The 15,685-nt window shown below is 28.5% G+C and overlaps 1 protein-coding gene across 1 annotated transcript; it reads right to left on the bottom strand.

The window, feature by feature from the left end:
- Window positions 1-8,483: 8,483 nt before the first annotated feature.
- On the bottom strand, window positions 8,484-11,085 carry LOC122508893 (52 kDa repressor of the inhibitor of the protein kinase-like). Its single transcript, XM_043622561.1, has 2 exons — window positions 9,453-11,085; window positions 8,484-9,133 (listed from the first exon to the last, which is right to left on the bottom strand). Exons 1-2 carry the CDS (start codon window positions 11,083-11,085, stop codon window positions 8,484-8,486), a joined length of 2,283 nt encoding a protein of 760 aa, XP_043478496.1.
- Between the last annotated feature and the right edge of the window lie 4,600 nt (window positions 11,086-15,685).

Genomic DNA, 15,685 nt, shown 5'->3' with positions numbered 1-15,685 from the left:
GTAAATAAATGTAGAACCTTTTTTGAGTATCTAATCATTTTTAGAGTAAATCAGAATATTCTTTAGGGTCAGAGAAATAAAAATTAGTTGACTTAAGTAGTAAATATTTTTTTGATAGACAAGTAATCGATTATTTAAATCCAATAATTTTTTTTCATATTATTTTTAAAAAATTAAAATTTTTTTTTCTATTTTCAACTCACATGGATCAGAGATTATCTTAGAAAATTGGAGCGATATTCATCATTAGCAAACAATGGGATTCTAGTATAATTATTAACACTCAGAGTCGAACCAGATTTATATAAATGTGTCAATGAATCTAGAGTAACGATAATTGTACTACAATTAAAAAAATCCAATTTTTTTCAGTTAGTTATTTTAAAAAATTTTTATTATTATAAAAATAAATTCAGTTATATTTATGTTAATGTAGTATATTCTAAATATATTACACTGAAAAAAAAATTTATTTGATTCAAATAACCGATTATTACTTAACTCTTATCAATTAAATTTTTACTTGAATCAAATAATTTTTATTGAAGTCAACTAAATGGTATTTATACCAATAATTACATTTTTTCAATACATACATTTTTAAAAAATTAATAAAAATATAAGAACAACAAAATATTTAGAAACAAAATTAGATTATAACATTTTATAATCCAAATAAAAATTTATTTTAACGAAACGGAAAGAGAATTCGATTTTTCATAAACAAAACTTGATTCGCTTTTTTGATTTGCAACACCAATTTATTGAAAATTTTATGCTTTTAATAACGAAAAAAGAACCAATATTTATTTCCTTCTGATATGATACCTGTTAAAATTATAAAATTAAAAATATTCACAATATTTATAGATTTTCTTTCGAAATCGAACACAGAATAAATAATTTAAATATACAGAAAGTTATTATGAAAAATTTAAAATTTAAAAATTCTATATTTCTAATTTTCATTTCATGAATTTGAAATTCTCATTTGCATCATTTTCTGTTTTTTTTAGAATTGCTTTTAGACGATAACTGTAGGTTTTTTTTCTAAAAAAGGAAAAAAATTCTACTTTCCACAGAAACGAAATTCCTTTCGAAAATCTTGATTGCAGTGTTTATAAATAACCCTTTTTAAACTTTCATTTTACATTAAATGCATTATCCTTCTATTACATGATTCTTTTATAAAATATTTTTTATACTTCACTTTTACAAAAGATTGTGTAAGACATTAATAAAAATTAACAATTATTGGTCGTCAATAAAAGTTAGAATGAAATATATTTGAAAATTTATTACAAAGGGATTAAATAAATTGAGTTGTGAAAATAAATGTAAAAATTTTAATTGTAAAATAAATATAACTTTCAATTGTAAAAATAAATATAAATTGTACCAATAAATATAAACTTAAATACAATTATTTATTTATTTTCAATAAAAATGTTATTTGATGTATAACATTTATTTGAACGAAATTAAATTTTATTTAAACCAAATAAAATTATTTTAAACAAATAAAAAGTCTAGTTGGCTGTTTTCTGAGTGTAACAATAGTATAAAAATAAATAGAATAATAAATAATTAATAATAAATAAATAATTTTTTAAACAATTAAAATTTTTCTGAATTTCTTAAATGATTCTCATAGACTTGTACAAATAAAACTCGCGCATTTATTTTCTATGTAAATATTTTTTCAAGAATACGAAACATATTGAGGGAAAATTCAAATAGTAAAACTTCTCTCAATTTTTTTTCATTTCTTTTTTCTTGTTTTTTTCATTTTTTTAAGAGGCTAATTTAAATTTCATGACTATAGAGTGACTATATAGAGGAATTGATTACTAATTTAAAATCTATAACTTAAAGTAAACGTGTTTTGATGTTTACGGTACCCAAAAGTTCAGTAAAACGTCTCGACATTGAATAGAATATTGACTCATAATCACGAGGTTACTGTTACCTCTGCAGTAGCACGAGTGAAAGTTAAGGAGGCGCATCTTCAAGGTTGCCAAAGAAGACGACGACGACGAAGAAGAAGAAGAAAAAGGAAGAAGTATATAAGTGTGAGAAGAAAAAAAATCGACTTCCAAATGTTTTATTTTTTTTCTTTGCATTTTCTTCTTCAAGTCCTTGATATATATTTACGATCTGCATTTAATTCACAACATCGTAAATTATCGCCAATTCCTCATTTTTTTGCCTCTCACATAATTCTTTTTATCGTAACACATTATTTTCATTACACTTTCTCAGGAATTTTTTTCCCGTATACCTATACTAAAATAAGTTTATCTGAGAGTGTTTTTTTCCGTTATGTAATTTTCAATAAATTCGCTTTTCTATTTTGCTTTTTTTCTTCTTCTTCGTCTTCTTTTTATTCAAGGTTGCCACAAAAATTTGATTTCATTTTTCCCTGATTTCCAAACAGAATTTTGACTTTCCTCCTAACACTAAAGAATATTTTAATTCAATCTAAAAACAATTAGAGACACAAAAAAAATTTTGTAATACATTTATTTTTTAATATCGTCAATTGTAAAATTATTCGGAACAAGAACAGTTTTTTTGAAATAAATATTAAATTATTATTAATTTAATTAATTTCCATGGAAATTAAGATTTTCAAAAATTTCAAATGCTTAAAAATTCACTACAAAGAACATATAGCAGGATAAGTATGTGTTAGGTATCCCCGCTCGGATTTTCTTGAAATTTCTAGATACAGTGGGTATTAATTGAAGTAAAAATTTCTCGAAGTACTATTGCATAAAAATAATTTTTATGGGAGTTATGGGGGTAAGAAGAAAAATAAAAAAATATGATTTTCTCGAAAACGGCTGAACCGATTTTTATGAAAGTTAAATATGTTATGGCTTTAGTTAAGGCCTTTTGAAAAAAAATATGAAATTTTTTTTTCAATAAATAGGGGCAAACAATTTTTTTTTTATTTTTTTGGATTTTTTTGGCAAAATTTGATAAGTACTATCGCTATTTTTTTCTAAATAATCCTTACATGTCCTAGAATTACTAACCGAAGTGCCAAGAAAATTGAAAGGGTAGAACACTGTAAAAATTAACAATGATTGCGAGCATGCACTCATAACCTATTGTATAACACAGTCCCACAAAAAGAAATTTTCGGGGCTAGACCAAAACGAATACCAGATTCGTGTTCAGCGGCCCAAAATACATGGGGGTAGGGTACTCTGATCTCCCAACCCCGACATTTTTTTTTTGGGCTGTTATACAAGGTTATGAGTGCATGCTCGCAATCATTGTTAATTTTTACTGTGTTCTACCTTTTCAATTTTTTTTGCACTTCGGTTAATAATTCTAGGACATGTAAGGATTATTTAGAAAAAAATGGCGGTAGTACTCCAAAAATTATGCCCAAAAAAAAGCCAAAAAAATTTTGAAATTTTTTTTACCCTTATTTTTTGAAAAAAAATTTTATAATTTTTTTAAAAGGCCTTAACGAAAACCATAACATATTTAACTTTCATAAATATCGGTTTAGCTGTTTTCGAGAAAATCATGTTTTTTTATTTTTCTTGTTAACCCCATAACTCCCATAAAAATTATTTTTATGCAATAGTACTTCGGGAAATTAGGGGAAAGGTGTACGAGATGATCCCCTGGGGCAAGATGATCCTATTGAATTTTGGAGAGCCTATTAGCGCCACCTTTTAGGCAAATACGGTAATACGTTGCCAATGACATACCTATGAATTAGTCAAACTGTCATGACAACACGCATCATTAAAAAAATTCTATTGGAAAAAATAAAAATTTCATACTTTTGATCTAAGGAAAACTTAACTTTGGGCTTAAATAACTTTTGTTGTAGTAGCTGATTCCCGATTCCCATGTATTTTGTCTCACCTCAAAGTGAATTTTCTAGTATTAATTAAAAATTCAATTTTGTTCGCTTCTTATATGTTTTTATCATGAAAACTAACTTAGAGGAGACTGGGGTAAACCCGCTCACTTTTTTCAGATCGGCTAAAATCTAGGAAATTATTCTCTAAATCCAAGTTAATTTATATCATTTGAAAGCTTATGATTTCTACTAAAAAAATAAAAAAGAGTTTTTGATTTATCTTTTTTAGTTTTACTTAGAGAAACTTTTTAATAAACATATACCAAATTTCGAAATCACAATTTTCCAGGGTAAAACCGTTCACTTTATCTTTTCAAGACGGAACAGTTTTATTTTTTAAATATTAAAGTTCGTCTTATTCCCGTCTTAAGTATGATTTATTATTGATAATTTATGAGATATATAAACAATTCTATAAACAACAAATTGGTTTAATAAATAATGAACATAGATTTCATGAATTACAACTATGGATTTAAATAGTGTTATATTTTATTAAGAGAAAGTGAAATGTAGTTACAATTTTGGTTTTAATAAGTCATAAATTGTGTTATTGTTGAAATATAATACGTGAAATTATTTTATTCTAAATTTTAAATTTAAAACTAAGTGAGCGGCTTTACCCCGAGTGTATTCCTCACATTTCAGAATAAATTTAATTAAATCTTTTTAAAATAAGACAAAACTATATATGTACTTCGAAGAAGGACATCCAATGGCAACAAAAAAAATTTGCCAGATAAATTAATACTCAAAAATAATGATCGAAAAACTTAAAAATCCAAAATACGTTTTTTTTCTGACACCTCTAAAAACATTTGATCGTCTCTGATTCTATGTTGAATTCATGAAACTAAACGAAAGTTCGTTAATATAAGTTGAATGTTAAGTACTATTCACAGTTCATAGCGTCAAATCGCTAGTGAGCGGGTTTACCCTGTGCGCGGGTTTACCCCAGTCTTCCCTATCTAAAACAAAAAGTTGACATCTACATCTATTTTATTAATTTTCTCGTTGTAGACAATGCCTCGTAATTATAAAATAGGAAAACGAATCGTGGTCAGTGGTCAAAAGCGTTTATGACCTAAATAAAGTATATTTAAGATTTAACATTGATATTTGATATTGAATAGTAAATATTAATTGGCTGCAAATATTTCAAATCAGAATAGTTAGACAGATAAATTATCTAGTAGTGCGTACAAAAAAAACTTGAATATGTTGATTTTTCTTTGAATAATAGGTTTTTTCCCTTAGGGGGATCATCTCGTACACCTTTCCCCTACTACTCCAATTAATACCTACTGTATCTAAAAATTTCAAGAAAATCCGAGCAAGGCACCTAACACATACTTATCCTGCTATGCCCTTTATAAATTACTAGGGGAGCATAGTCGAGGTCGGCCCACTTTTTGACTTTTGTTCATAACTTTTTAAAAAAAATGAATGTGGTCAATTGAAGTATATTGTTGGAAAGTCCTGTTTAATAGAAACATTTTTTCTGTACAAAGTAAATTGATTGGTTTCAAAATGAAAAAGTTATAAAGATTTAAAAAAAAAATTGTAGTCCAGGTTATAATACAAAGATATGAGGCATTTTACGTGAAATGTCCTAAGTTGAAATTTCAACTTCTTGAAAAATATTGAAACTTGGGGAATTTGTTGTTCTATCAAGTATAAATGTGACTAAAAAAATATTTTTAATTTTTTCGAAAATTTGGAGGGGGTAGAGGGGGGTCAATTTGACCAATTTTGCCAACACCGGCTACTTTGTGAATTTTTTCTAAACATAATTGTAATTAGAAAAATTTTATAGAATATGTTTCTGAAAGGTTTTTTCGTCCTCTTTCCAATGGTAAATTTTATTTTTTAATATTTTAAGAATTTACCCTAATTTTTGATAATTAATATTTAATTTTCAATTCCCTAAAAATCAGTGCGTTTTACTTGAAAATAAATTATTGCAAACGAAAGGTGAGGTTTTTTCCTATGGGCATGTAAATTTTCAGAATGCCCTTTTTTTGTTTCTGAGTTATTAAATTTCAAAGAATAAATTGCAGCGCGCTGCGACGCGGTGGCACTGAACCGCGTGGCACCCGGCGTGAGGCGAGGCGCCCGCGACACAATTTATTCTTTGAAATTTAATACCTCAAAAACAAAAAAGGACATTCTGAAAATTTACATGCCCATAGAAAAAAACCTCAGCTTTCGTTTGCAATAATTTATTTTCAAATAAAACGGACCGATTTTTAAGAATTTGAAAATTAAATATTAATTATCAAAAATTAGGGTAGGGTCAGTCCATTATATTTCATCTAAAGTCGTTGCGGCCTATTTTTAATAAAATCTCATAATTTGTAAAAATGATGTTTAATATCCATAAAATTCATTTTTAAGAATTATTTTATAAAATTTTTTGAATTTAACTTAGAATTATAATTTTTAAGTTGAGTTGCACAGAAAAAAGGTTAGATTGACAGTTATGAAAATTTAATAAAAAAGCATGGAAATACTTTAGATAATGCAAATTTCTTGATTGATAGTTGCTAAAAATGAGCTAATTTACTTGTATAAATAGATTATTATGTAAACATACCCAAAATAATAGATAAAAATTGATTTTAAAATTTACCTATGAAATGTCAAAAGTCACTACATTTTAATAACATTTTTCTAAAAAGTTTATAAATATAAAAAAATTTATTACTATTTAATGTAAAGTATTTTAAATAATATAGAAATATGAAAAATTTTACCTTTAATATTGAGTGTTTCTTGATTTTCAGTGATTTTAATCACTTATTTCCTCTCAGGTGCAAGACTAAAAAATCCAATTTTTGTCTTAATATTTAAGTTTGACCTTCTTTTCCACTCTATTAAATTTTCGTGATGGAGAACGAGCTACTTTTCAGTTTAAATTTAGTTTAAAAAATCTGCTGAAAAAACGAATTTGTTGGTTAAAATGCAAGTAGATTTTTGCATGACTATTGAGATAGCCAACTTCAGTGTTATAAAATTACCTGAATTTTAACCAACCCTATTGAAAATCCCCATATGGGAAACCACATGGGAAACCACATGGGATCCTATGTCAAAAACCATGTAAAACCCTACTTCCATGAAGGAAACCACGTGGTTTACCATGTGGTTTCCCATGTCAAACCATATGGGAAATTGAGACAGGATTTTAGTTAGGAATAGACATGGGGTATTTGAACGGTTTATCTATGCATAAAACCATATCAAATCCCACATGTTTTTCCCAGTCAAATCCTAAACAGAATCCCATGTGAAAAACAGTATCCATAACCATATATTTATAATACATAACCATATATTTTTTATAATACTTTACCGATTTTAATGTTTCTATAATGCATTTAAAGCATTTTTCATGTACTTTCTAAAAATTTTACAAAAAAATTTTTAAAAAAACTTTTAACCCTCTTTTTTTAAAAAATAAAGTTTATTTTTTAATTTTGACCCAAATGGGTATTTTAAAAATTTTTTTTTTTTTATTTTTATTGGAAAGCTGACATTTTTTCCAAAAAAAACATATATGTTTCATAGTGGGATGGCCATAAATTTAGAAGATATTTAAAAACAAACTAAACGGCGCGCCCGCGTCGCTGTACGTTATGCTGTCGCTGCGCCGTTGAACGACACAAATATTACTGTTTCCTCTTCATCTGCTTCAGTAAAAGCTCTCTGCATTCTACAGGGTTGAGACTGTCATAAAAATAATGCCTGCATTACTGTTACTAAAAAAAATTTTAAATAATTAATTTTGAAAACAGAAGGGTAAAGTTTACAAAATTTTTGCCTGAACAATTTTGAATAAATAATAAAATTATAATTATAAATTTAATTGACGAGATAATAAATCATTTTTTTATTTTTTACTCGGTTTTTTTAGAAACTCCTGGAGTAATTCTTTTTACTTTTTTTAGGAAAATTATCAAATTCAAAAATTCCACAGTCTTCAATATTCTCCAAATAATCGAATTTTGACTGCAAAAGTTCTTTTTGACTAGACGCTAAAATATTGTAAAGAAACCCAAACATTTTACAGTGGCAAAGACATCTACGTTGAGACAGCAAAAAATATTAAAGAACAAATTTGATAATGCTCAAACTATACAAGGGATTTGATAATTTTCCTAAAAAAGTAAAAAAAATTACACCACGAGTTTCTCAACAACAAAAACCGAGTAAAAAATGAAAAAAATTATGTACTATCTCGTCAATTAAATTTTAAAAAAACTCTTTTAACTTTAAACCCAAGTTAACACAGGGGCGGATCCAGGTTTCAGAATAGGGGGTGGTCAGCTCGTGGTCATATATATATATATATATATAATTAAATAATAATTAAATTTACCGGAAGAATGACTTAATTTATTAAATTAGTTGTTATTTTTGTTGTGGCCTTTGGTCAAGAATATATAAAAACAACTACAATTAATTTATTAAACTAAATTTAAATAATTACATCATATATTTCTATTTTTAGAAATAAATAAGGAAAATACATAAAATATAGATAAAACGAAAAATATAAGTCACAATTTTCAAAACAAAGAGTACCTATTATTTAAATGACAAAGTTAATTCTTCTGTTCTTTTTAGAAAATTTGTTGATTATTTCATCAATGTCCAGCGTTAAATCTTTATGAATGTTGAGAAGAGCTAATCCTGTTAATCTCTCTTGTTCCATGGAGGCGCGAAGCCAAGTTTTTAATCTGCGTAGAGTTGAAAATGACCTTTCTGGAGTTGCAGCACTGACTGGAAGAGTAGCCAGTATTATTAAGAAAATATTAATGTTCGGATACAAATTCTTGTCACAGTGATCTATTAGATCAACTACCGAATCGGGGATAGGTGATTTATTTTCTATTTCTCTTTTCCATTTAATCATCCAAAGTCGATATTCGTTAATAATTGAAGTTTCAGTGTCATTAAAAAAAAATTTATAAATTTGTACAACTTTTTTGACAGTATCAATGTCTTGGTCAGAGTATGTCGATTTCGGTAAAAATACTCCTAACTGAATTAAGTCTAAGACATCAGGAGAAAGTCTGTAATTCAGATCATTTACGATGAAATCTAGAAGAGGTATGTAGATTGATCTACGAAAATACGCCTCTACAGTTTCTGCCGGATGATTCGCTCTATGCATTTGTCGTACATTAGTTCGAGGTGATTTTAATTGTACATCTAATTGTCTTGCTACTTCTTGAGATTCTGCAAATAATTGCTGAAACACATTTCCTACGTTTTGTCGTTTTTACTTCAACAAGTCCATTGTGTCTTCCAGTGCGTCTGCGGCTCTTTTCATATCTAACGATGAAGTTTGCAAATAACGGCTTAGTGAAACGGTTGTACCTAGAACGTAAAATAAACATAATTATATTAATGATCAAGACATCCGAATCGATATTGACTTCGGATCAGGCAAAATAAGTCTATCTGAAAAGAATAAAATGAAAAACAATGAGTTAATTAATCAAAATATTTTGCCTGATTGCCTGCCTGCCTGGCAGTAAGCACGATTTTTTTGTACCTTTAATATCATTTAAGCATATCGATGATATTATAAAGTCGGAACTGCGTAGTGTTTGTAAAAGAGAATAAGCGTCGCTTACAGTTTTGCTATCATTCCATGTCGATATTCTTTCTAATGCGTTACAAGTATTGACGAGATTATCACCTTGAAATTTCAAGTGGCCATCATGCCTTTCGACCCAACTTGTCTCACATATGCTTTGAAGTTTTACACCGTTAAATTCTTCTAAGAAAACTTGATGGCGTTTTGCAGATGCATTTGTAAATGCCACGATTTTTTTCATTGTCGCAGTTGCATTTCTGCAGGATGCAACTTTTGAAGAAGCAGACAAGGAGTTATTTAAAATATGATTGTTGCAAGGACAACGTCTTGCATGTTTGGCTTTTTTTATCAATTCCTGAACAGCACCCTTTGCTTCAGAGGCCATTACTGAACAATTATCAGTACAAATCCCTACGCAGAAAGACAAATCTACATCAAATTGATGGCAAAGACTTTCTACAATTTTTGCTAATGCGACTCCTGTCAATCGAAGCTCTTTCCCGCTGTCCTTTTCTTCACATCCAACCATATTGTAAGCGTCACAGAAACATACAAAATCTTCCCTAATATTGCCATCCTTATAATATCGGAAAGATAAACTCAGCTGTTCTATATGAAAAATGTCTGTCGTCTCTTCAAACATTAAAGAAAAGAATTTCGCGTTTTTTATGTTTTGAAAAATAGTTTCTCGAATTTCCGCTTTACAAATGTCTATTAACTCATTTTGTACGGTTTTGCTTATATAAGTCGCATTTGAGCTGGCAGTTTCCAAATGCTTCTGAAGTGCTGTGTCACCAGCATCAATTCGAAATTTTAAAAGAGCTCTAAAATTTCCTTCTGAAGCTGCGACTACACTTTCATCATTATTGATAGTGAGCAACGGACCATTGTCTCTGTGCCCGCGCAGAGCTATATTTTGATGTCCACAAAATATTATTGTTTTTATAATTGGTCGTAAGCGTTCTCTGTTTTCAGCTGTTTGAGCCATTCGTGAAGTGACAATTTTATTAGCAACATCAAATTCAGGATTTTTATAACTCATTAAAAAAGCTATCCCTATTTCAATTGACATCCGATGGTACTGCTTGCTTTCGTGTTGTATTAATATACCTTTTTTCCCCATTAAACGATCAAAAACTTTTAGTGGTTCCTTAACAAGTCGTCCGAGGTGTGATCTAGCAAAATCTTTTCCAGTAATAGCAAACAATGTGCAGTATACACAATAAAGCCCTTGATCCTTATGAGATAACACAAGCCAATGAAATTTCTCAAGATGAGATCTTTGAGCAAACTTTTTGCATGGCTTTCCTAGTTTTTTTACAATGTTATGTGGAAAAACATAATTAGATGATGGCATCCAGTGTCGTTCAAGCAATAAATGTTTTGTATAATCAGATAATTCATTCATGTTTTGACCAATATAATTCCCAATATCTGAAGAAAAATCAGAGTGCAACGAGTCATTTGATAATTCACATAATGTTGACTGCACCTCTTGCTCAGGCATATTGGAAACCAACTTTAAATCACCATGCTCAAGAAAAGCTTCATCATTGACAATCTCGGTTTTCACTGAAAAATCCTCCATCAATGTTGCAGTAGAATTCTCATCAACTTTTTGTTTTTTAATAAAATACGTGCTAATATCTCGTATTGAATTCGCACTACGTTTTGAACCAGCACCATTATTTATCACATTATTAGCCTACATCAAACCAAAAAAAGAGGTCATTCAAAAAAAACAATACACTTCATAAAAAAGTAACAATATTTCATGCAACAAAACAAACAATCTTTAAAGAAATCAATTTACAATAAATACAAATCATAACCAAACTTAATATTGTTTAAGTTAACGTACCATTTTTTTATTCTTTAAACCTTCAGACAAAATACATTTCTTCTTCTTTAATGTTCTTTTAATAAATCAGGTAGAAGTATGCAACAGAATTTACCGAGGTTATGTTTTTATTTGGTTGTCAAAGTGTTAAGAGCACGATCAAACTATGCCAGGTACGACTGTGAGCACACGAAACCTTTTCACGCTGTTCTGCGCACACCAGAAAAACAGAGCTTTCTAATTGGCCAGTAATCTTTCACGGTAATATTACAGACCAATCAGTCAGCACGAATTCAGTCCAACTCGGAATAAATGTGAGAACGGAAAGAATGACAGCTTTAAAGCAGAAGGTAGAAAATAGAAATGAATGAAAATAAATTTTTGCTGTCCTTTTTTACATATTTCATGCAACCGATTCTCACAAATCTGTTGTAAATTTTGTCTGACATAAAAGTCCAATTGCCTGAAAGTGCTAAAAAAAATTTAAATAAACTTCGAAGGGGGTGGTGTAATTTTTTTTACTTTTTTAGGAAAATTATCAAATCCCTTGTATAGTTTGAGCATTATCAAATTTGTTCTTTAATATTTTTTGCTGTCTCAACGTAGATGTCTTTGCCACTGTAAAATGTTTGGGTTTCTTTACAATATTTTAGCGTCTAGTCAAAAAGAACTTTTGCAGTCAAAATTCGATTATTTGGAGAATATTGAAGACTGTGGAATTTTAGAATTTAATAATTTTCCTAAAAAAAGTAAAAAGAATTACTCCAGGAGTTTCTAAAAAAACCGAGTAAAAAATAAAAAAATGATTTATTATCTCGTCAATTAAATTTATAATTATAATTTTATTATTTATTCAAAATTGTTCAGGCAAAAATTTTGTAAGCTTTACCCTTCTGTTTTCAAAATTAATTATTTAAAATTTTTTTAGTAACAGTAATGCAGGCATTATTTTTATGACAGTCTCAACCCTGTAGAATGCAGAGAGCTTTAACTGAAGCAGATGAAGAGGAAACAGTAATATTTGTGTCGTTCAACGGCGCAGCGACAGCGTAACGTACAGCGACGCGGGCGCGCCGTTTAGTTTGTTTTTAAATATCTTCTAAATTTATGGCCATCCCACTATGAAACATATATGTTTTTTTTGGAAAAAATGTCAGCTTTCCAATAAAAATAAAAAAAAAATTTTTTAAAATACCCATTTGGGTCAAAATTAAAAAATAAACTTTATTTTTTAAAAAAAGAGGGTTAAAAGTTTTTTTAAAAAATTTTTTTGTAAAATTTTTAGAAAGTACATGAAAAATGCTTTAAATGCATTATAGAAACATTAGGATCGGTAAAGTATTATAAAAAATATATGGTTTTGAAAATCACAGTGTTACTGAAAATGTCAAAACTTCAACCCCCACTACTTTCTAGAATTTTTTTTAAAAGAACTAATATTTTGCAAATTTATTACTTTCAAATAGGATAACAATTTCCCAAAATATGAAGCCAATCCCAAGTCTTTTTTTGGGCTGGGACGTTTGAGAAATAATGCCTCATATATAGGTGATTCTCCAAAAGACGGTCACTTTTAAGTTGATAAAATTTTTTTTTGTAATGTTTAAAAATTGAACTTTCTTTTATTAATTACTGTTCATTGGTATTTAAATAAACTATACTTGAAGTAGGTACGCTACAAAACTATTTAAAGTTTAAAAATAATATTAAAATTATTTAAATTTCACCAGGATCATTTTGAATTTTTTCACGTCGCTCTTTTTCGACATTTGCTTTTTTCTGTTTGTTTAATAATTCTTTTATGTTAGACAATCCATATCAACTATATTTATTTTAATTTACATTTATTAATAAACATTAGTTTTCGTGTAATTAGCACTTTTCGCGTAAATGAAATGAGATGTGAAAAGTAAACAGGAAAACTAACCTCATCAGAGGCGTATTATCGAGGGGCACTGAGATTCATATTTCTTCTATATAGGTATTATTAATTGAATTAAATGATTTATTTTTATCATTTTTAAAATTATATTTAAAAATATATCAAAAGATTAGATAAATTTCAACTTTAGGGGCCGTACACATAATACGTCACGCGAACAGGGGGAGGGGGGGGTCAATACATTTGTGACGACCTATAGAAAAAATGGCGCTAATGTATGGGACAGTGTGTGACATGGGGGGAGGGGGGGGTCTAAAATGGTCAAAAATCGCGTGACGTATTATGTGTACGGCCCCTTATTACCTATTTTAAAAAAAGTTTTAGGCACGGGCACACTTTTTACTTGTTTCGCACCTACCACGTGCAAATGTTTTGACACGACAAAGTACTCCACGACAATGGAAATTTGTACGAAATCCATTAATACATATTTTAAACAAAAGTAAATAAAAAAATGGCTAGGTATACACTTTTGTCCTACCAAACTGTAAGTTTTCATCCGTTTTTTATTGATATTTATATTGAAATATTAAAGTTTTGACAGCGCACGACAAAGGAATGAATAAAAATACGCAGTGTTTTTCTAGTGTTTTTTCTTAAAAATATGAAAAATATAATTTATTATTATTATTACCAAAACCAATAATTTATTTTCCAATTTCTCTTGGAGATTTGAAAAGTGACATGTTTTTTCTTTAATTTCCAAATGATTTTTATATAAAAAGTGCACGTCTTATAGTTTATTAAACACGTTTATCCTTTGTCGTGCCAGCATGGAGATTTTTAAAGACATTTATATTTTAATAATTATAAATAACTATATTGATGTATTAAAAAATTTCATCGATAAAAATTGAAGCTTTTGAGTTAATCTTTCATAATATTTATTGAATAATTAAAGATAGTTCTTTTTTTATAAGTAATAGTACTTTAAAGTTTGGTACTCAGAGGTAAAGACATATTGAATTGATGTTTTCCAGTTGTTAAATGTTGTTTTCCACTAAATTTGTGTTAAAAAATTATCGTTTTTTATAAAGGGTATAATAAGTGATGTTTAAATAATATGTTTGTCCAATGTTAATATTTAAATGTTAAGTTGTTTAGAAGATATAATTCAAAGACATGAAATTGCCCACTTTCAGAAGAATCACCCATATATGTTTTATAAAAGACTTCTGTCCCTAAAGTTTTTTTTTTAAATTCAAAAATTGTTTCAGATACGCCATTTTTAATTTTAATATTAATTTTATAAAATTTTGAATATCTCGGAATATTGTTTGTGGTATTTTATGACATTTATTTATTAATTTACACATTTTTCAGGTATAAATTTGTAATCTGAAATAAAAATAAAGTTAATAAAAAAAATTAATTTTTAAATAAAATTTAATAAATTTAATATTCAGTTGGAATTTGCTTCAGTTCTTTTTTTCACACAAATTCGCTAAGTGCAAATTTTTTCGTCCTTCGAGCCGGATTATTTATCAATGGAAAAGTATGATAAAACAAACTAAAAAGGAAGTACATAGTGAAACAAATAAAGGAAACGAGACGCCATTAACCACGAGGCAAATCAACCAAGGCTTAGAGATATCTCAAAAATCTTTTAAACATTAACGACTTCAAAGGAAATTTTATCAAAAACAAAAGGGGAAACAATTTGGTTGGAGAGGTTTCCAACTGCAAGGAACAAAACTGGGAACTGGTCACATTATACAAGGAACTATTCATCAGGAGAAACATTCATCATCAACGAGTTCAGCGACGCTCTACTCCAACCGTTTGGACGCCAGAAATGTATTGGTAATCATCGTGCTACAATTGTAAAAAGCCGAATAATTTGGTAAGCCTATCTTATAAATTTTATTGTATTTAAAGTGCATCATTTGAACTGTATTTGTTAGGTAGAGAATTAAATAAAAAGAAAATGTCGGATTTAGCAGACATAAAAAAACGTACATTACTAAAAAGTAAAGCAACTCGGTTTAAGAATTTTATTGACACTTATATACCTTCGGACGAAACAATTTTTGAATTAGAGTCGAGAATTGAAAAATTAGATTTATTATGGTCAGAATACGATAATGTACAAAACGACATAGATGCTCTATTGCCGGCACCCGATTTGGCGGAGAGGGAGCAATTTGAAAACGCCTTCTTCTTCTTTTTTACGAGGAAAAGCGAAGTAACGTTGCGAATTCAGATTCAACCATGACAGTTAATAATAACAGTGGGGGTTTATCACATGCGCGATTACCAATCATGACTCTTCCTAATTTTAACGGGAGTTACGAAAAATGGCCATGATTTTATGATTCATTCATGGCAATGGTAGATAGAAACGCGAGTCTTGATACTATTACGAAATTCCATTATCTGCAGTCTGCGTTGACAGGTGGGGCCAAG

The sequence above is a fragment of the Leptopilina heterotoma genome, unplaced genomic scaffold (assembly GCF_015476425.1).
Source record: "Leptopilina heterotoma isolate Lh14 unplaced genomic scaffold, ASM1547642v1 Lhet_58, whole genome shotgun sequence".
Lineage (NCBI taxonomy): Eukaryota > Metazoa > Arthropoda > Insecta > Hymenoptera > Figitidae > Leptopilina > Leptopilina heterotoma.
This window is presented reverse-complemented; position numbering and strand designations above follow the sequence as displayed.

Bases quoted from the DNA above. Each gene is read 5' to 3' on its own strand.
- LOC122508893 (XM_043622561.1), bottom strand. From the start codon at position 11,085: ATGGAGGATTTTTCAGTGAAAACCGAGATTGTCAATGATGAAGCTTTT. The intron at 9,134-9,452 runs GTACAAAAAAAT...AATTATTTGCAG, and splicing joins ATGCTTAAATGATATTAAAG to AATCTCAAGAAGTAGCAAGA.